Raw genomic sequence first — 23,349 nt, 5'->3', positions numbered from 1 at the left:
CGTCGAATGGTGCAACGCAGATTCCTCCCACCGCTCGTCGTGATTGGTGATCGTGACCGTGGAGGGCTGGCAATCCTGTGAGATCTGAGTGCTGATTAGACAGTGCACATGCCAATTAATCAGATCCGGAGGCTTTTTCATTGTGAAGTTAGGTTGAGCGGCAGTAGATGGAGGAAGATCCTTATTGAATGTAGAGTGTATTTTGTTAGAGTCTTTTAATAGAGCCATGACTGGATTTCTTTGGCTGGGCAGCATGAATTGTGAAAGGTCATGGCACTGAGTCCTGATGATGAAGACTATGACACCTCTCAGGTCAGCCTTTAAGAATCATTTTGCTACTTTCCTTAAAGGCTTAATGTGCCTGCGTGTGTTGTGTGGTAATATGAGGAGAAAGTCTTAGTTAGTAGTGTCTGCTGTTGCTACTGGGCAAGGCCTTTTCATACCACTCTTACAAAACACACAGCACTGGGAAATAATGATATCCTTTTCATAGACATGTGAAAGGTTCAGGCAAGTGGAATAGTTTGTAGTTCAAGATGTCAGTCTCTCCGTTTAGAAGAAAAAAGTAACCTAATTGATTATTCAAGCTAACCGTGTAGGAATTTGCTTTAATGAGTCATAAATCTTTACAGAGATTACATGAGATAGCAGGATATCGCCTTGTTGTGCATCATCTGTGCATAAAGATGGTGTACACATGGATTGAGTGTAACTGATCTTTCTTTTGTGGTGTTATTAAAAATAGTTGCAACTCTAGATGGGTTCGTTCCCATGTGCTTCAGTATCATTTTGAATGTATTTTGAAACGTTATGAAATCTAGTGTTTAAAACTATAAATATTTACCAGCCAAGCCAATGTTTGAGCTTGCCTCACCTTCACATTACCAATTAACCAGTCATTATTTTAGTTATTTTTATGGTTTGTTATGTAATCAAAATATTAAATGTCCACATCAGCAGTGTTCCTGCATTAGAATTAAATCTTAAAACCTTACTGTCTAAAGATGCCATTTTCATTGCAAATTTTTAATGACGGTTTTTAATATCTTTTCTGAATTGGTGCTTGGAGTAATTTCATTAGCAAGGGAATTTCATTATTATCCTGACAACATAAAAGACGCAACATCATCTTTGAGCCTTTAAAATTAACCTTTAGATTTAATGAGCTAATGTTTCACCAAAAGTCCATTGTTCTGCAATGCAACAACTTAAGGGTCTAAGGGTTACAGGGTTCCTGTATGTTTCTGACTTTATTGAAGGATCAATATATAGGCATCGAGCTGCATTTTTGTAAGCTAATAATTATCTTGCATGGATACTCTGAAGTGTTAAGATGGCTCTTGTGGAAGTTTGTTGTATTGACTTGTTTGCTATGCTGTGTGGATGGTGAAGGGCAGTCTTTGTATTTTTACAGAAAAGTCAGTTTCATTTTCTTGCAAATTTTGTTGAGTATTCTCACTTCCTGTTAAATCTTAAAACAAAACTTGATGTATAAGTCTGACTTTTGAAATGCATGTCCTTGGCCAAAAGCTTGTGTTGAAAATCAGTTATATTTGTTACCTGTTGTTGACCTCTGGTCAAATTGCTCTCTCAAACTGGCAGCCATTAAGCTCTCCCAAGGTAATTTAGTCACCTATCCCTGGTTCTTTAGTGGTTGTTAGTGTAATGTACAAATGTTGAAATGTGAATTTCTATAACACACCCAAGCTATCCCACGTTAAATGGAAATGGCAGCACAGAAATGGGTAACAATTTAACGGAACTAGAAATAAAGAGCAGCTTTTATACAAAGAAAAAATTAAATTGAATTTTAAGATATAGTTTTCTTAGCCATTGTTATTGAACCCTCAAATGTCCTGTTCTTTGTCCTGGAGTATCAATTATGAACACAACATCGCTTACCAAACTTACAGTTCATACAATCTTGTTTAGAATTGGCACCTATCAATAAATCTGAATAAAATTTTGTGAAACAAGAATCTTCATCAGATAACTGTACAGTATAGACTTCAAGCTGTACTTTTTTCATTCTTATGCCTTTTTTGTATTTTATTTACTTTAAATATGGTGCTTGTTTACTTTAGTTTTAGTGTGGTAAAGCACCAGTAAGAGGTATCTCTTTGCCAGTGTAGATGGCTCAGTAAGTTTCTTTGTGACTAGCTAACAGTGTTTATGGACAGTATTGTTTTGATTGCTTTTGTATGATTGGTCTATCACATTAAGTTTTGTGAACTAGCTCAAGTACATTTTTATTTGACTAAACTACTGTATCATGTTGTCCAGCTGCAATACTCAACCTTAGCTGCTGTCTTTTTGGTGTCTGTGGTTGTTTTCCTAGTCAGTTTGGTACTGTAACTGCAGAAATAGTTTGTAATGGGGTTTCAACAATAAAGTCTCTGTGTGCACTTATTCAAGTTTCAGCACTTTATAATGTTTTAAAATTTACCATGGAGACTTGATTTTATAGAATAAGTTGTTTTAATCTGGATCACTGCCTGAAAGAAAGACAGAAGCAAATTTGATAACTTTCAAAAATGAAATTTGATAATTTCAAGGTTCTGGGACTATGTGAACCGGTTCATCTCTGGTTTCCCTTCCAAGGTGTCAGATAAGAACTGTACTGTACTACCTCACTGAAATGACAAGTCATTTGTTAGCTTTTGATGTAATAAACCAGCTTGTTTGGATAATAAATATCTGCATTCATGCATTTCTAGTAGGGATTCCAGTATTATATCCTGATCACTATCTCAGTCCAGTCAGAAAAATTAAATTCAGATTTAGGATTTTCTATGCTTTGCAGCTTGGCTTTCTAACCCATAGAGGCAGAGCTATTTTAGGATTTTCTTTGCCAGTAGAGCTATTCCATCTGTGTTTTCGAGTTGCACTGGCAGGAAATATTAATATTCTTGCTAATTATCAAAGATTAGTAACTTGTAGTTTACAGAAAATAGATTTATTGTACAGCTACTTGAAGGTCACGGGGCTACAAGACAATTAATATGTGATAGACAAAACAAGAAATAGATGAAAGGATATGGAGTTACTGCTGGAAAATGATGTAAAGGTAAAATCTCAGTCATGATCTTACTAAATAGCAGAACAGGCACACTGGCCTACTGCTTTTTTTTTAAATCTTGTTGAAGCAGGGAGGAAGGCAGCAAAATACAAGGTGGACACAGCCTTAGTGATCGAAGGAGGAGTAAGCTGGAAGTGGATAGAGTACAAAAGAGTACATCAACAGTGTAAGGAGAATACTAAATTAGGGCGAGGCTAAGGAGTTTGGTATTGAGTAAAGAATTTTGAAATCAACTGCTGTTTGGGAAGCCACTGCAGTATGCATGGCTGAATGGTTGTGCCTTTTTGAGATGCATTTCTGTGGAAGCACATTATTTAGTTGAAATTTAAGTGACAAACTCTAATTCTGAACAATTTCAGTTACTTTTGACGGACTTAAAATTTTAAAGCAAATGGTTTCTTCATTCCACTGGAACTTTGTATCAATTTTGGTTGCTTCCTCTTTGAGTACATGTTGAGCCTTGCCTTTGTGAATAAGTTTTGTTTGTGAGAATGTTGCTGTACTTGAAATTACAGTCTATGCACCTCATTGCTATTTCTTCTACAGTAGCATTTGTAATGTAGTTATGATATTTTAAAAGGCAGGTTTCATTCCAGCTGCATATTTGTGGGTCCCAAAAATTTAAGATTTTGCAGAATATTGAAAATAATGACATTCAGAAACTGATTATTATGGGTTTTGATATTTAAGATGTACGATCAATTATAGTGAAACTATAATTTCATTTCCAATTGTTTGGAAATCTTGATCTGGCATCAGACTTGTTATTAGTTGAGAGTGTGAGCTGATGGGGCAGAAGCAGAATGCATAGCCAGGGTTCCAGAATTCAACTAGCACTGAAGTTAGGACCTAGAACACCAGAGGTCAGAAATGTGGGTAGGTTTGTGGCAGAATTGCATGTATATTTTCTGCTCCCTTAAACTTGCTGAGTTCATGGAAACTTTATTATACTGCCATGTAACATGTTTTCGAAAACAAATGGGTACATTTGGATATTAATAGGAGTTTCATCCAATAATTCAAAAAAAATCTTAGTCCAACACTACTAAAGTCACAAAGGTGCTGGATTAATGGAGTTTTACTGTACATGGCTTGCAAATGATCTGATCAATAAGTTGGGATTTAATTCAGTGGTGATCAACCTGGTTGATTTACTTCATTTTAGTGCTATTATCTTATGGTAACATAGAAGGGCTAATCTGTTTTATGAGTAAATGTTACTGTTTGGATAATTTGTTATTCAGTGATACTTAACCTAAATATTCTAAAAGATTAGTGATTTGTGACTGAAGAATTTGATTGCAATGAACTGTCATTTAAGGGGAATAATGCAATTCATTTCTGTATCCCATGAAATGTGTAGTGTTAACCCTGTAAAACCTGCAACTTTCTCACTAAACGCTAGGTTGAGGAACACTCAAATTGCCAATATAAATTCTGTACTGTTCCATAAACTGTATTTGTGTTTAGCTGGGAAATCTGTGTGTATTTTGACACAGTTTGAGGTTTTACATTTTTTCCCAAGTCTCTGGAAAAAGCTAAGAAACTTGTGTTTAATATTCTGTGGCTCCTTAAGTTCCTTTTTAATCATGCAAGGTCATGTTTGTTCAGTGTTTGAAACACATGATATACTTCCAGCACTACCTTGATAATACATTTTGCTTATCCTTCCCAAGTCAATGTTCATCTCTACTACTTGTATTTCATGTAATGAAATAATAAATCCAGCACTTGGGGATTGCACATCAAATTGCCACTTTGTATTCCTGGGTCCAGAGCCCTTTGTTATCCTGGTTTTTCTTTTGTAACTTGATAACCAAGAGAAATTTTTCCAATATAATGTTTAGGAAATAGGAATAAATGCCTTTTCAAAAGCTTCAAATTATTTTAATATTCTCCTGTGATTTCAACACCATGATTCCAACCAAACTTACCTCCTCACTCTTAAATCTAAGACTCAGCACCTTCTGCAACTGGATCCTTCCTGACCAACAAACCACAATTATCAAGGACAGGCAACAACACTTCTGCCACATTTATCTGCAGTGTTGGTGCTCTGCAAGGCTGCAGCATCAGCTCCTTAGTTTGCTCCATATAGATGGGAAATGGGAAGGAGATAGAGCCTAGATGCATGGTGACCTTTCCTTCAATGCCAGCAAACCAAAAAGAAGCAGTCATTGACATCAGTAACTGGGGTTGAGTACACATCTTCATGTTGATGGAGATTGAGAGCTTTAAGTTCTTAGATGTCAATAACTTTGATGCAAAGATGGTGCTGACCCAAAATCTTGAAACATCATATCCCTTCAGATGTTGGAAGCCCTGTGATATTATTGAGAAGGAATTACTTGATTTGGATTCTAGCACAATGAAAGGATGTTTCCTAACCAGGATAATGTGACCAGGAGGGAACTTATAAAATATGGTGTTCTCATTTTCTTGCTGCACTAGGCATTCTAAGATGTAGAAATTACAGATTTGGATAGTGCTGTTGCAGATGTTGACAAATAATTGCACTGCAGTCACAGTGATGTTGGAGAATGAATGTTTAGGATGGTTGGTGGGCTTCTTTGTTCAAAGTAACTTTATTATCAAAGTACTTGTACGTCACCATATACAACCCTGAGATTAATTTTCTTGTGGGCATACTTAATAAATCCATGAAGAATCAATGAAAGACTGCACTAACTTGGCCGTTCAACCAGTTGTGCAAAGGTTAACAAACAGTGCAAACACAAGAAGAAAGTAATAATAATAAATGAGCAATAGTTTTTGAGAAAATTAGATGAAATGAACCCATAGGTTGTGGGAACATTTCAATGAGGGGTGAGTGAAGTTATCCCCTTTGGTTCAAGAAACTGATAAATGCGAGGTAATAACTGTTCCTGAACCTAGTGGTGTAAGTCCTGAGGCACCTGTGCCACCTTCCTGATGGTAGCATAGAGAAGAGAGCATATCCTGGGTGGTATGGGGTCCCTTGTGATGGATACTGCTTTCCCACGACAGTGTTTTGTGTAGATAAGCTCAGTGGTGGGGAAGACTTTTCCCCAATCTTAAGTTTTTATTCAAGTAAATGGAAGTTATTCAGTCCTATTCCTAATTATGCCTTTCAAATGGTGAAAATAATTGAGATTTGGAAAGTAATGTGAAATACATGACACCTGGCTTTTTCATATTAGACTCAGAATTTATGACTTATCTGGAAATTTCTGGCCTTGGTATCCCTAGTGATGTTAATCTCACTGACTATTATAATTTAATGGTTTGCCTGTTATGTGGCTCAAGTATTGCTAATGCCTTAAATATTTTTAATGTCTCGAGGCATGCAAGCATGCTTCATTTCTAACAAATTCAGTTCAACAATGTCCAATCGTCATTGAATATTCTTTCTTTGCCATCATGAAAAGTGGCAGAACTCCTGGGATTGTGATTTGTGACCTACAGCAATCATGACCAGCTTTTGTATAAATTCAGTGAATTGAGAATGTCTCCCCAGATTCCCATTGACTTTAATTTTACCTAGAATCTTAAATGCCTCAATTGGCCAATTGCAACCCAATATCGAGGGCAGTCAGTTCCACCTCATCTTTTGAAATTTAGCTATCTTTTTCAATACTTGGATCAAGGCTGTAAGATCTGGAGCCAAATAATCCTGGATTAATGCAAGCTGAGCTTTAGAGAGCAGTCATTGGAGAGTAGGTGCAATTTGATTGCACTGTCCATAACACCGTGCATTTTGCTGATTGAGAGGAATTTAATTTTACTGGAATCTGGATACGAGGTAATTTTGAATATTAAGTACCTGTTATTATGTTTGCTGTGGTAATCAAGTGTTTCTGAACTCGGTATGAAATAATGATACAATAAATAGAATTCTGCAAATACCAAGAAAAGCAGCATTTGTGGAGAGAAAAGAGTTAACATTTCAGGTCGACGACCTTTCATCAGCACAGTTATTGCTTTTCAATAAAATGGTTGCATTGCATTTGTCTTAGTGACATTGATCCATGCAGATTGTTTGATATTCCATGGGATGCAGCCTTATTTTTCTAAACTCTTTATAAATTAAATAAATACCCTGAAATTGTGTTTCAGTGTGTTTTGTTTTGCAGCATTGAAATGACCAAACTGGTAATCCAGAAGCCTGAAGTCCTATAGCAGTAGTTGTGGAATTTAAATTCAGAATTTTTTTTAAAAAATCACATTTACCATGAACTATATTGTTGTAAAATCTCACATAGTTCTTGTAACTGCCCCTTTCATTATGACTCTTCCCACTAGTGAAAACATCCCAACATCTATCCTGTCAAGCTCCCTTAGGATCTTGTATGTTTGATCTTGTGTCATTTCTGATTCATCTAAACTATTGAATACAGACTCAATCTTTGACTTCTCTTGATAAGAGTGCCCTCTAATTCAGGAATGTGTTCGGATTGCCTCCAATGTTACAATATCCTTTTGGTTAAATGGACCAGAACTGTGCATGGAATTCCAGGTGTGGTTTCATCAATTCCTCATACAACTGTGCCAACAACAACTCTGTTCTTAAATTCCAACTCCTCTTGCAGTAAAGGCCAAAATGCCATTTACCACCTTAACTAATTGTTGGACCTGCATGCTCAAGTTGCACAATTCATATATAAGAGTATCTCGGTCCCTTTTGCGATCTGTCTTCATATAGATAATACGGATTTTGATTCTTTGTTCCGAAGTCCATGACTTCGCACTTTACATAAACTTTGTTTACTAAATTTTTGCCCAGTCATTTAATGTATCCATATTCTGTTGCAGGTTCACAATGTCCTTATTATGTCATGCCCTTCCACCTATTTTTTTTGTAGCATCAGCAAATTTGGAAATCTTATATTCAGGTCGTTTGATGTAAATAAACAGTTGAGGGCCAAGAAGCAGTCAATTCCTTGAGTACTCAACTAGTTACATCCCTCCAGTCTGATAAAGATTCAATTATTCCACCTCTTTGTTTTTCTAAGTGACAATTAGTCTTCAGTCTGTGCTAGTGCACTTCCTCCAATTCTTTAGACATGTAATTTAGACCAGCTTCTTGTTTCGTAACTTGTCAAATGCTTCTTGGAAATCTAAACTACACTACATTTATAGGTTCCCCTCTATGAACTCTCCCCATTATGTTCACTAGTTTACGAAAACGGTCAACTTTGTGAATCTAGACCTACCAGTGCTCTCTGAAAATGAGCTAGCAAGTTATTTGTTGAAGGTCAAGTAGGCATGGGCAACAGTGACATTTTACCAGTTAATTTTGGAGCACTGACAGACTTGATAAATCCTTCTATGAATATATACTATAGTTTGTGGGCCAAAACTGTTTCCATTGGAACTGTGTTGATATCCATTATGTGGTACCTGTGAACTGAGCAAACTATTTGTTATTGCTTAACTTAATCTTACCCTGCCAGTTTCTTTAGTTTTAGGGTTGTTCAAAATAAAACCCAATGTTCTCTGAATCTAAGCTCACTTTGGGCTCCCATTCTTCTGAAATGGTTTATTTTCTTTCTTTCTTTAGCATTTAAAACCAATAAAAACATGCTGAAAAACAGCCAGAAGGAAAATGTTTTTAGAAGTTGAAAACTGAAAAATAAATTTAAACGATCCTGAGCCACACCAAAACAAAGTAATTATAAATTGAAGACCTTTCCTCCAGTTCTGTTAAAATTAATATTTTCAAACACAAAAATGCAGGTCATAATTACAAGTAAATTACAGTTGTGGTATTCAGTAATTTCTTGGGCTAAATAATTAAGGATTACTTTATAGATTTTTCTTTGATTTGGGTAGGTGGAATTCAGTTAAGGACTTTTCATCTAAAACAATATACTGTATATGATATAATATACCATGCTGCTTTATCATGGGTAGAGACAGTGACTCTGAAAAGGTTATATCTATGTATTGAGAAGAAACAGCTGAATCACCATTAGCTGGGTTGCTGAGCAGGTTGTGTGGGGTGGAATTAACATGGAAAGGGAAGAATACACTGTGCAGAGTAAATTTTAGTTCAATTAATTTAAATTCATCTTCTGTTTGAAGGACTGGATTTCCTTATGCCTACTGCAGGGTTAAGTTATTTCAAAATGTCATAAAGCTGAGTGAACAGTGCTGTCCTTTTGAGCTAGAGACCAGAGTGATAAAATTGCAATAATTAGTGCCCCAAAGGGAACTTGAATTACTATTTAAGGCAATATGCTGAAAGAAAATTGCTTTGGAATCCATCTGCCTTTTCCATCCAGGTTTTTTTTTGTGTTTGTGAATAATTGCATCTGTTGTTCCATTTTAATGAATGCAAGAACTGTCATTTTGCAAAAATTACTAAACTGAATTACTTCAAATTGTGAATTGACCCAATTGCATATCCACAATGTGCAAGATTTTTTGAAATGCTTCTGACTTGTAACATACGGTGCCACTTCTGGATTTTACTTTAACTTGTTTACACTATCATTTGTCTTTAACTGGGCTTTCAAATGCTTTGTCTATGACCTGTACATGCATCACCTGGGAAATAATGTGCATGAGAAAATAAAAAGAGAAAGAGATTGATTGTTGGGATTCAGTATGCTGTTTAAAGAAGAAAGATGGGTGCTTATTTGCGCAGTTGACAAATTTTTGACACGTGTATTGTGCCACCTTGATACAGGACATTGCAATTAAACTACCCCCACTATGCCTAATACAGAACTCAATGATCAGCACTGCCATCTTTTGATATTCTGATCAACTTGCTCCTCCACATGAGTTACAATGTGTGCGTTCTTCCAAAGGAGTTTTGCATTGTAATTCAAGCATTGACTAACTGGTGGAGCTCACCAGTTTTGCACACTTATTTCTGCTTTGTACAAAAAAAATCTTCTGCATTTCAAACTTCTGCTTTGGCAGAAAATAACATAATTTCTTTTTTCTGTAAGTCATTTCATTATACTTTTGAAATCATTGAAATTTGATTATGTGCCAAAACTAGAAAAATAAGTGTTTACAATTTTTTTTTGTATTCAATTTGGTCTCTGTGGTGCTTTGAAAATTGAGCAGATTATTTTTGGATAGTCAAGTTGACAAAAGCAAGGAAATGCATTTTCTTCGTATTCATGAAGGGGTATAATTGGATAGGAAGAATCTCCAAGGTTTTTAATCCATCTGAGAAATGAAGGACTTTCCTAACATTTCCTCTGCAGTGCAGTGATTCTTTGGAACTGATGCAAACTGAACCTAGATTTGTGTTTCTTATTGACCTTGATTTTAAGGGATTACCTAATTTGTGTCCACTTTTAGTTCTTTGTGGCTGATAACCCCAATATAGGATCCACAGTTGGGGCTGAAGATGCTTGATAAGGGAGGCGATGCCATTTTTGATAGTGTTTTGTCTGAGCCCAATTAAGAGACCTTTGGTTCCTCAGATTTTCTGGGTGTCACTCCTCCATATTGATGAATTATAGGTAAGGGATTCTTAAAAGTGGCTGAGGATTTTTTTTTAGTTCAGAGATGCTTTAAGCATATTTTCTTCTGGTATCTTTTGCCTTTTTGCTGCTTCTACCAGTGCATTTGGAAGATTTCGTGGCAGCAATGTTGGTAGTACCTATCAAGTGTTCTGAGGTGCCTGCTGTAGATGTCCATTACAGTACTGTGCAAAAGGCTCAGACACATGTAAAAAGAACTCTGTAAAGTGGAAATGCTTCCAAAAATAATGAAAAGTATTCATATATCAAAATATTACTATAAAGAGCAGTAAAGCTTTTTTAAAAAAAAAAGTCAAATCAGTATTTGGTATGACCACCTTTCGTCTTTATAACTGTATCAGTTCTCTTAAGCACACTGTCGTGCAGTTTTATAGTTGTTCAAAATATAGCTTATAGTTGTTCCAAGCATCTTGATGAACTTGCCACAGACTTTGGCTGTCTCATTTTCTTCTGTCTCTCCAGGTAATCCCAGACAACCTCCATGAGGTTGAGATCAGGGCACTGTGGAGGCCATACCATCTGTTACAGATATCCTTGTTCCTTTCGCTGAAGGCAGTTCTTCATGAACTTGCCCTTGTTTGGGGTCATTGTCCTGCTGAATGAAGTTGGGAATGATCAGACCCCTTCCTGATGGTATTGTGTGGTGGATGAAAATCTGTTTGTACTTGTCAGCATTGAGGATTCCATTAATTCTGACCAGATCACCAACTCCATTTGCAGAAATGCAGCTCAAAATATGCAGGGATCCTCCAACATGTTTCACTATTGGCTGTAGACACTCATCCATGTAGTACTCTCCAGTTCTTCTATGGACAAACTGCCTCCTGTTTGAGCCAAAATTTTCAAATTTTGCCTTATAAGCCCAGGCCACTTTCTGCCATTGTTCAGTACCCCAGTGCTTGTGTTTTCGTGTGTAGGCGAGTCTCTTAGATTTGTTTCTACTTCACAGGAATGGCTTTTTGCATCAACTCTTCCATGAAGACCACTTCTGACAAGACTTCTCTGGACTGGGTTCCAATGGTTTCTGTGAGTTCAGGACTGATAACAGTGCTGGACTACTTCTGATTTTGAAGTTACATCAGTTTGATGTATCTCCTGTCTGTTGCACTGTTTCCATGGCTGACCACTGTGTTTCTGGTCCTCAACCTTGCCTATTTCTTTGTGATTTTTCAGAAGTGTTTGGACAGCAGATCTTAACTCCTGTCTGCTGCAAATTTTCCATTTAGAGAAAAACATTGCTGATGCAGGATGATCACCTTGTATCTTGTTGCTGTGCTCACGCTTGCCATGGTATAAGAATTGGTGAATTGATGGTTAAACTGTCATATCTGAAACATCTTCACCTTTTAGACTGGTTGTCCTTTGCCTGGTTTGATTCCTTCTATACCCATTTCTGTTTCAGTTACTCAATGCATTCACCTCATCATGTCATTGTTCATTAGCACTTGTTTGTTATCTTTGCTTAATCTTTGTTTGTATTGAGCTATATACCTACAAAATAATCAAGTTTTTATTTGGAAAGTGGTCTATTACTTTAAAAAAAAACTAGAAATTCTGCAGATGCTGTAGGTTCAAAGCAACATGCACAATAAAGACAGCATTAGATACTGTGGCGACCCACTTACTGTGCAGGCGAACCGGCTCACAAATAGCCAGCGCGCGGGGGTAGACTTTGGTAATGCACCTCTGATGTCATTTCCACCCGGAGAGGACGGGCGCTAGGGATTTAAATACCAGCGCCGCAAAGTTTGAATAAACTAGTCTCGAAATGACTTACCAACTGCGTGTCGTTATTTCAGCGCTGTGTGAAACCCGACAGTCCAAACGGGATTTGGACCAAAGATGACCGACTCTTCATCTGTTCACCCAGTTTCGCTAAAACTGCCGACTTTCTGGACGCTGCGACCACGCGTGTGGTTTAGCCAAGCAGAAGCCCAGTTCCAGATTCGGCAGATATCCTCTGATTCCACGTGTTACTACCACGTGGTGAGCGCCCTCAACCAGGAGACGGCCGCCCAGGTTGCGGATTTCATACAGTCGCCCCCGGAAGAAGGCAAATATGAAGCATTCAAAGCGTTACTCATTGGGACCTTTGGCCTCTCGTGGCGTGAGTGAGGTGCCCGCCTGCTTCACCTGGCCGGTTTGGGAGACAGACTGCCGTCAGCATTGATGAACGAGATGCTGTCCCTGGCTAACAGACACAAGCCCTGCCTCATGTTCGAGCAAGTGTTTCTAGAGCGACTGCCCGAGGGCATACATCTGCTGCTGGCCGACGCAGATTTCAGCGACCCCTGGAAGGTGGCAGCCCGGGGAGACATGCTGTGGAAAGCCAAGAGAGAGGGCGTGGCGTCCGTCGGTCAGATTACCAGGCCACGCGCCCAACAGCAGACCAGACCAGGCCCGGCAGGGAGGCGCACACAACACAGAGGCAAGAGTGAGGAGACCAGTGAACAGTGGTGTTTCTACCACCAGCGGTGGGGCACAAAAGCCCGCCGTTGTCGCCCGCCCTGCAAGGGCCAGGGCCAGCTGCCGCTAATGACTATGGCGGCTGGCCACCAGGACAGCCTCTTGTACGTCTGGGACAAACAGTTGGGACGCCGCTTCTTGGTCGACACCGGAGCGGAGATCAGCGTCTTGCCCCCGATGGGGTACGACACCCGCAACAGGAAACCAGGACCCACCCTGAGGGCCACAAACGGCAGCACGATACGGGCCTACGGCACCCGCACAGTGCAGCTGCAGTTCGGCGCCAGCCAGTTCACGTGGGACTTCACACTGGCCGCTGTGACCCAACCACTCCTGGGGGCGGACTTCTTGCGAGCTCACAGCCTGCTGGTCGACTTGCAAGGGAAAAGACTGGTACATGCCGAGACTTTCCTGACGTTCTCCCTGGGTGAAGCCAAGTTGCTGGCCCCATACCTGGACTCCATCACGCTGTCGGACAACAAATTCACCAGAATCCTGGTGGACTTTCCATCGATTCTGGCACAGCAGTTCACGGCAGCCATGCCCAGACACTGGGTACAGCACCACATTCTGACCCAGGGACCACCCCTCCATGCCCGCGCACGAAGGCTCCCCCTGGAAAAGCTCCACCTGGCGAAGGAGGAGTTCAAGAGGATGGAGGAATTGGGGATCGTATGGAGGTCCGACAGCCCGTGGGCCTCCCCCCTGCACATGGTGCCCAAAGCAGCCGGGGGTTGGAGTCCATGCGGCAACTACCGTAGACTGAATGAGGCTACCACTCCAGACCGCTACCCCGTGCCGCACATACAGGACTTTGCAGCAAACCTGCACGGGGAAAGAATCTTTTCCAAAGTAGACCTCGTCCGGGGATACCATCAAATCCTGGTGCATCCTGAAGACATCCCCAAAACAGCACTCATCATTCCGTTCGGCCTGTTCAAGTTCCTCCGAATGCCGTACAGACGTTCCAGCGGCTAATGGATGCGGTGGGACGCGACCTGGACTTTGCGTTCATCTATTTGGATGACATCCTTATAGCCAGCAATTGTCGTCAGGAGCATCTGTCCCACCTTCGCCAGCTCTACTCCCACCCGAGTGATTTTGGCCTCATGATCAACCCGGCCAAATGCCAGTTCGGTCTCGATACCATCGACTTCCTGGGCCATAGGATTACCAAAGACGGGGCAACACCTTTGCCCACTAAGGTAGACGCGATCTGCCACTTTGCCCGGCCAAACGCGGTCAAAGGCCTGCATGAGTTTGTTGGTATGTTGAACTTCTACCACTGTTTCCTCCCCTCAGCAGCCCATATTATGCACCCTTTGTACACCCTGATGTCGGGTAAAGGCAAGGACATTACTTGGGACGAGGAGGCCGCGGCCGCTTTCATTAAAGCCAAGGAAGCCTTGGCAGATGCCGCGATGCTGGTGCACCCCAGAACGGACGTTCCGACCGCCCTCACGGTGGACACATCCAACACAGCAGTCGGTGGGGTGCTGGAGCAGCTCATCGAGGGGCACTGGCAACCCCTGGCGTTCTTCAGCAAGCACCTACGACCACCCGAACTCAAGTACAGTGCTTTCAACCGGGAGCTGTTGGCACTGTATCTGGCAATCCGGCATTTCAGGTACTTCTTAGAAGGCAGGCCGTTCACCGTGTTCACGGATCACAAACCGTTGACCTTCGCGTTCACGAAGGTGTCCGATCCCTGGTCGCCTCGCCAGCAGCGACATCTGTCCTACATCTCCGAGTACATGACGGGCATCCAGCATGTCTTGGGAAAGGACAACGTTGTGGCGGACGCAATCTCCAGACCAGCTGTCCAGGCCCTGTCCCTGGGGGGGTGGACTATGCAGCACTGGCGGAGGCGGAGCAGGCAGATGACAAGATGCCCAGCTACAGGACCGCAGTCTCGGGTTTGCAGCTGCAGGACTTTCTTGTAGGCCCAGGTGATAGGACCCTCCTGTGTGACGTGGCTACCGGCCAACCTCGCCCCATCGTCCCGGCAGCCTGGAGGCGGCGAGTTTTCGACTCCATATACAGTTTGGCGCACCCATCTATCAGGACAACCGTCTGGCTGGTCTCCAGCAAGTTCGCGTGGCACGGACTTCGCAAGCAGGTCAGTGAATGGGCCAGAACGTGCACGCAGTGCCAAACAGCCAAGGTGCAGCGGCACACTAAAGCCCCGCCGCAGCAGTTCGAACCCACCCACCGGAGGTTTGATCACATTTATGTGGTCCTGCTGAGTTCTTCCAGCGTAATGAAGGTTTAATCTTCCTAAAGTCCATCACCATCTCCTTTGTTTTACTAATGTTGAGCTGCGGATGATTCAGCTTTCATCATTTGGCAAAGTCCTCCACCAGAGCCCTGTATTCATCCTCCTATTCTGCCTTTATACACCCAACTATTGCTGAGTCATCAGATAATTTCTGCAGGTGATGTAACTCAGTGTTGTATCTGAAGTCCGAGGTATTCAGGGTAAACAGGAAGGGAGCCATTACAGTCTACTATAGGGCCAGTGTGCTGCTTATAGCCATATCTGACACACAGCTCTGAAGCTGCACGTACTGTGGTCTACCAGTCAGGCAGTCCATTATCCATGATACAATGGAAGTGCCAACCTGCATTGAAAGGAGCTTTTCCCCCAGCAATGAGGGATGGTTGATATTGAAGGCATTTGAGAAATCGAGAAGCATGATCCAGTGCTGCCCTGCTTATCCAATAGGAGTAGGCTCCATTCAGCAGGTAGATGACAGCCTCGTTGACTCCAATGTGCTGCTGGTAGGCAAATTGCAGGGGATAGAGGTGAGCCAGGACCAGCCTCTCTTGGATCTTAGTGAGGTGAGGGTCACTGGACTGTAGTCATTCAAGGCTGTTGGTTGGCCCTTGGGTACTGGGACCATACATGATGTTTTCCACGTAGTCAGGACCCGTTCCAGGCAGAGACTCAAATTGGAAAATGTGCTGGAGAGCTCCACACAACTGCTCAGCACTCATTCAGGACCTTGGAGTTCACACTGTCCAGTCCAAATGCTTTTTTGTGTCTGAGTTTCCCCAGAGCCCTTCTCACCTGCTCAGTAGTGAAAGTGAGTCCATAATGTCTGAGAAATTGATGGAAGGTGGGGGTTAGGGGAGATTATGATTGGGACGATAGCATTTGGTATGTGGGGGCGTGAATGGTAGGTGTAGGGTAAGAAAAAGATGTAGACAGTAGTAGCCTGTGTTGTTCATCTACGTGTTGAATTGGAGGAGAGGAGGCGTTAGTGCTAAGGGAGCATTGGGTGCCTCTGGACTGGTATGCTGAGGGGGTGAATAGGAGGGTAATTGTCAAACCTATTGAAGAATTAGTTTAACTCATTAGCCCATTCATGGCTGCATTCTGAGGCTCTACATCTAGGCTGATTGAAGCCAGTGATATTCTTCATGCCTCTCCGTACCTCCTGTGTGCTCCTCTGCCCAAACAACTCCAGCTCTTTCCTGATTTCCTCTTTAGCCACCTTGATCTTCTCCTTTGGGTCCCTCTGCACATGTTTCAATTTCTCCCTGTCTCCTGTTCCAAAGGCGCTCTTTCTTTTGGGGTTGAGAAGAGCCTTTAGATCACTGGTGACCCATGGTTTGTTTGGGGAAGCAGTGAACAGTCCTTGATGGTATTACAGTGTCCACACAGACGTTGATGTAGCCAGTGATGCAATCAGTAAGTTGGTTAATATCTTGCCCTTATGGTTCACAAAACACATTCCAGTCAGTAACCTAAAAGAAAATGGAGGCACTCAGCAAGTCAGGCAGCATCCATGGAAATGAACAAACAGTAGACATTTTGGGCTGTGATCAATCTTCAGGACTGGAAAGGAAGGAAGGGAAGATGCCCAAATGAAAAGTTGAGGGGAGAGGAAAGACTCAAAGGCACCCACATGAGCCTCATCCCATCCCCTCATATCTTTTTGTTTGCTATGTAAAACAGTCTGTGTTCCAAGCCTACCCAAATAATGCTCCCACCTCTTCCTCTGCTACACTGACATCTGCATTGATGCTGCTTTATGTACCCATGCTGAGCTTGTCAGTTTCATCAACTTTGCCTCTCACTTCCACCCTGCCCTTAAATTCACTTGGTCCATTTCTGACACCTCCCTCCACTTTCTTGATCTTTGTCTCCATTTCTGGAGACCAACTGTTGACTGACATCTTTTATAAATGTACCGATTCCCATGGCTATCTTGACTATACTTTGTCCCAGTCTCCTATAAAAATGCCATTCTCTTCCTCAGTTTTTTTGTATCCACTGCATCTGTTCCCAGGATGAGACTTTCCTTTCTAGGACATCAGAGATGGCCTCCTTCAAAGATCGGGGTTTCCCATCCTCCACCATTGATGCTGCCCTCACCTGCATCTCCTTTATTTCCCAAATATCTGTGTTCACCCCATGTTTTTGCTGCCTTAACAATAATATAGTTCCTCTTATTCTTATCTACCACTCTATGAGCCTCTGTATCAACACATCATTTTCTGCAACTTCCACCATCTTCAAAGGGATTCTACTATTAAACCCATCTTTACCCCCCCTCCCACCACTTCCCACTTTCTGCTTTCTGTAAGGCTAGCTCCCTCCATGGTACCCTTGTCTATTCTTCACTCCCCATTGATTTACCTCCCAGCACTTAACCCTACAAGTGGCCAAAGTGCTACACCCTCATTTCCACCTTCACCTCCATTCAGGGCCCCAAGCAGTCCTTCCAGGTGAAGTAACACTTCACCTGTGAATCTGCTGGGATCATCTGTTGTATCCGGTGCTCCTGCTGCTGCCTCCGGGGAGACCGCTTCGTTAAGCACTTCTGCTCCATTGGTCAAATGTGGAACTCCCAATTGTCAAGTCATTTTTTTGTTGTTGTTTCGACCATAACTGCTGGTACTGTACACAATAAAAACGAGACAGTGTTTTTCAGGACCATGGTGCTGCATGAAACAATACAAAAACTGCACTGAACTATGTAAAACAACACAAAAACTACACTAGACTACAGACCTACCCAGGACTGCATAAAGTGCACAAGACAGTGCAGGCATTACAATAAATAATAAACAAGACAATAGGCACAGTAGAGGGCAGTAAGTTGATGTCAGTCCAGACTCTGGGTATTGAGGAGTCTGATGGCTTGGGGGAAGAAACTGTTACATTCCAATTCCTGTTCCAACACATCAGTCCATGGCTGCCTCTTGTGCCAAAATGAGGCCACCCTAGGATGGAGGAACACCTCGAATTCTGTCTTGTCTTGGTAAAAATATCAATTTCTCCTTCTGTGTTCAGGTGGAGGGAAAAACAGTTTTTTCCCTCCACTTCCTCCCTTCTATTTCCCACTCTGGCCTGTTACCTCTTCTCACCCGCCTATCACCTTTCTTTGGTTCCCCCTCCTCTCCTTTCTCCTATCTTCTCCTATCAGATTCCTTCACCTTTTCCTTTTACCCTTTACCTTTTCCACCCACCTGGCATTACCTATCACATAGCTATCCTTCCCTCTTCCTTTCCAGTCCCAAAGAAGGATCTTGGTCTGAAATGTCAACTTTTGTCTGAAATGTTAATTTTCATGGATATTAATAAATATGAAATACAAAGAAATACAAACATTTCTCTAACATTTAATTTTTTTGGCAAATGAATGTTTGGAAATCTTAAGTTGCTTTTTTTTTTACTGGCACACTAATGCAGAAGACAAAAAATAAACATTAAAAACAAAATTTATATAAAAAATCTAGGGTGCCTCAGACTTTTTCACAGTACTGTACCTCTGAACCATATAGGAAAATGATATTCCTGATGCCTATTAAATCATCACCTTGGTGCAATGTTTAAGGTCAAGATCTTCAGATGCTCTTTCCCTTGGACCACTGAAGATTGTGCTGACGTGCTGGAGGTGATGGTGGACTTCATTTAATTATTACATTTGCTGAAAGATGACTAATTATATATGGAAAGTGTTCAAAGTTTTCTAAAGTCTTATCACTAGATATTTATTTTTGCAAATGTCTAGTGTAAGGGTTGTGGTCAGGTATTTTCAGTGAGCAAGTCAGTAATACCTTAGAACTCGAGCCATGCATGTACACAAAAGTGAACAGCCTGTGTGTACCACAGTACAATGTCTTAAATTAGAGTGACTTTGGTTTGGAAGTAAAGGTGATGAATATTGAATAGTTTCCTAGTTATCCTGAATATTAGCCATACTGTAATGTGCATATTGTTAGATGTGAAAATCAATATTGTGACATCAATACAAACCCATTTAAAGTCTTAAGTGTGGTGGGATTTTCTGAAACTTTTACCCTGAAGTAAATCTGAATTTGCACAGTGGCTAGGTCTGTATAACAAATTGAGCAACGAAACCCAAACTGAATAAACAAACAATTCCAAGCTTTGGCTCTGGCTTTACCCTTGGTCAATTACATCATTTCATGTATGGCATCCAAAGGTAATTGTGTGATTGCTATCATTAAGATTTATTTTTGTGTGCTATCTTTTTTGAAGGAGGCTCCTTAAACTAAAATGTTATATTTTCTCTATTAATCCTATGTAACCTGCTGTGTGATTTCAGCATTCTCCATTTGTGTGTTGGATGTCCTGCATCTGGATTTTCTTAGCTCCAGCTTTCTTTAAGCATTGTTGACTCTATAAGCACTAAAGAGATCTGATATGCTTTTGACTTAAATGTTAAGACTTGGGTTGTGTGCTTGCTGGATGTTAATGTGTACAATAGACTTAAGGACACCTTGTATATCTGGCTAGTTTGGTTGTATAGCATCTGATATCTGAAGTATAAGATTTTGAATAAAACTGAAGAACCTAAGACCATAAGATATTGGAGCAGAATTAGGCCATTTTCTCCATTTCATCATGGCTGATCCAATTTTCCCCTCAGCTCCAATCTTCTGCCTTCTCCCTGTATCCCTTCATGTCCTGACCAATCGAGAATCTACCAACTTCTGCTTTAAATATAGAAAGATAGGACATCTCTATTTGTGGTATTAATCAGAAATATTCAAGATAGTTTAATGTAATTTACATACATTAATTGTATGTCCATAATGTGGCACTATCGTAGTAAGAAGATCTGTTGTGCTTCACCTCTGTATTTGGAAGAGTCTGCTATACCTGGCCATATACATGGCCATTATTCCCATAGGTGGACTATGGGAAGTTAATGATGTACCATTGATTTTAAAAAGCAAGGAGGAAATAGTAAGTAATTATATTTGTTAGTTTTTCTTAAGGAGTAGACAAGACATTGGAATCAGTTAAGAGGAACAATATAAATCTTGTTTTAGAAAAATGCAAGTTAGTCAAAGACTGTCAATATGCATGTGTTAAAAGAAGTCATGATTGATTAACGTAATTGCATTTTTTTAAGTAACAAGGAGTGTCAAGGAAGGTGGTCAATATGGTCTATATGGATTTCAGCAAGACTTCTGGTATGGTGGATCAGAAAAACAGATGGATGGGATGAAAAGGAGAGTGAAAAATTAGATCCAAAATTGGCTCAGCAGTAGAGTTTAATAACTATGTTTTTGTGTTCAAAGGCTATTAGCAGTAGATTCCATAACATTTATTACCTAATTCTTTTTGTAGCATTTTTAATATAGACTTGAAATAGGGTGGGGAAGAAAGAGTTACACTTAATAGAGAATTGATTGTGGTTGATAAGAGTTGACTACAGGATGATAGAGATGGTCTGGTCACTTACATGGAAACAATTTATTCCAGAGCAGCATATGTACTTGAGAGGTGCATCATGGCAAAAGAATATGCAGTAAATAGGATAGTTGAGAAATATGGTAGAGGGATTAAGTTAAGTAGTTATTGTATTTTGACTAGCACATTTATGGGTTGAATGGCCTTCTGTGTCATAAATTTTCATGATTCAGTGATACAGTAGGCTTCAAATTTGTGTGACAAGAATGCTGTATTAACCAGCAGATTTCAAGAGTACAATAATGCAATTTCAACTGAAAGATAAAGTTATTAAAATATATTGTTCTATTCTAATGAAAGGAAGTTTTACTCAGTTTAGTTTGTACCTGATTACTTGCCAGGTTGAAGTACTGTTGCACATAGATCAAAGCCAATGTGATATTTTATTCCACTACTGTATAAATTAGGTTATGTAATGGTTCACAGAAAAATTCTAGCTGAAAGCAGAAAATGCTGAAAATATGTAAGTCAGGAAGCACTTAATGAAGAAAGAAAAACAGTTGACTTATTAATTTTTTTGAGAGTCCGGGGCAGCAATGAATCCAGATGGAAGATGAGGTACCCCACTTTGAGTTTACATTGGGCTATTTGGAAACTATATTGGCCTCCTTCAGTGAGATTAGAGCACGATGGGAGAATTAAGATGACACACAATTTGGGAGATTAGAGTGACATTATTAGCAACTACATTTAAAATACTCAAAGCTGGAACTTACTTCTCGGCCTGTTAATCCCTTTTATTTTTCACTCCAGTGTCTACTTTTTCTCTCCTTTTGTAATTTTGGCTGTTCTTTTTCATTTTCATCACCACTCTTTTTCCTGGTTTGTCTCCATTTCATTGGATCATGTGTACAAAGGATTTCTAGATGTGTTTTGTAATGAACTGATCTGTATGGATGGCATACTGTAACTGGTGTACACATGACAGTAATAAACCAACTTACCAATGTAATGGAAGCTATTTGGCCCATCAGTTCAATGTCTGTTCCTGGGAACTATCTCACTAGCCCTATTTCATGCCCCCCCTCCTTTTCCTGTATCCCACATTAAGAACTACAGCTGTTTGCAATGAATTGGCTACTATCTTCTGGATGGACAAACTGTCTCATTTGTTTATTGCTTTGCAAAATATACAGCAGCTCTCAGGTATATTGAAGTACTGCTGATTTTAGAAAACATGTATTTGCATTTCCGTTGTAAGATAAGAGAATATCAAATATTTATGAAATAGTATTCTGTACTGTACTAATTATGGATTAAGCTAAAACTGAAATTATGTAATACTTTAAAGTTAACTCCATTGTGAAGTTAGCACTCTTAGACATTTTATCTCCAACATACTAAAACCTCAGTGATTGTATACATTTATCATTGGACATTACAGTATTTTGAGAAACTGTATATGTGCTAATACCGTGGGAGGAGGTGAGTTAAGATAACAGTCAACATTCCATTAGCCCTTTGATCTTTACGTAAAAATCTAAGTGGTTTTTGTAATGGGTGCCCTGAAGTTCTTTAGCAGTCAAATAAACTTAAGTTGCTGGAAACTGGAAATAAAAGTAGAAAATGATGAAAATCTTCAGGCAAAGCAGCATTTTCTGAGTTAGAAACAGCTTGTCTCAGGTTAATGACTATTTTGTTTGACTTAACCCATTTTATTTCTTTCTACAGATGCTACCTGACTTGAAGTCTTTGAAACATTTTCCCTATTTTTAACTCAGTCTTTATCTAGGGTTCCACATTTTTTATTAAAAAAAAGTCCCTCATTGTACCTTGATTCTGCAACAATTCAGAAACAGCTGCTTCCCCTCCGTCACAAATTTCTGAATAGTCCATGAAAACTACCTTGTTATTCCTCTTTTTGTTGCACTTTTATTTTGTAATTTATAGTCTTTGCACAAAACTGCTGCTGACAAACAACATATTTAATGCCATATAAGACAGCAATTCTTATTGTAAAAATAGTATTCCATTCTTCCTAACTTGTTGACTGCATTCTTGAATGAAAAAATTTGACTATTTTTCCCAAGTCATTTATTTTGTATGAGCAATGGAGTCCCCATTACTTTAACTATAAAAATTTGAACAAAGAAACTGTTGGCTTCAAAAGCAAAATTTGCACATTGGATATCATGGAATGATCTTTTACTGAGTGCATAGTATTTTGCTGTAGGCATAATTCTTGTACATATATTTTAAACTTGTTTTAAAAGTGCTGAAAATTGGTTTACAGGCAGGCTGTGGAGAGGACAGATGCTAATGAAAATTAATATCTAAAATGATTTTAGACTATGTTAGTAAATTCTGTTTCACCTAAACTTGTATGCAATGTTGGTATTGATGTGGGTTTTTATTGATTATTTTAGGGGAAATGTCAATTGTATCAAAGATATTGATTAGATGAACCATGGGGATCTCTGGCTGTGGGGTGGGAATGGTTGTTGGAAGATGAGGATCATATCCTGGCATATAGTTACTAAGGTGTGTAGCCATTAGAGCAGAGGGATATGAGTGGGTAGAAATTCTAGAATTTCTAAGGCAAGGGAGAGAAATAGAGGTTGGGTGAGATGGTGATTGCAGTACAG

General features: G+C 40.1%; 1 protein-coding gene across 6 annotated transcripts in view; it reads left to right on the top strand.

Annotated features, from left to right (window-relative positions):
- The first annotated feature begins 138 nt into the window (after nucleotides 1-138).
- Nucleotides 139-23,349, top strand: part of LOC140731844 (lysine-specific demethylase 2B-like) — a 218,852-nt gene continuing 195,641 nt past the window's right edge. For all 6 annotated transcript variants that reach the window (XM_073053751.1, XM_073053749.1, XM_073053748.1 and 3 more), the window contains exon 1: nucleotides 139-312. In XM_073053751.1, coding sequence (XP_072909852.1) covers nucleotides 271-312 — 42 coding nt within the window. In that variant the 5' untranslated portion in view covers nucleotides 139-270. The remainder of the gene's footprint in view (nucleotides 313-23,349) is intronic.

This window comes from Hemitrygon akajei, chromosome 8 (assembly GCF_048418815.1).
Source record: "Hemitrygon akajei chromosome 8, sHemAka1.3, whole genome shotgun sequence".
NCBI classification, from domain to species: Eukaryota; Metazoa; Chordata; class Chondrichthyes; order Myliobatiformes; family Dasyatidae; genus Hemitrygon; species Hemitrygon akajei.
This window is presented reverse-complemented; position numbering and strand designations above follow the sequence as displayed.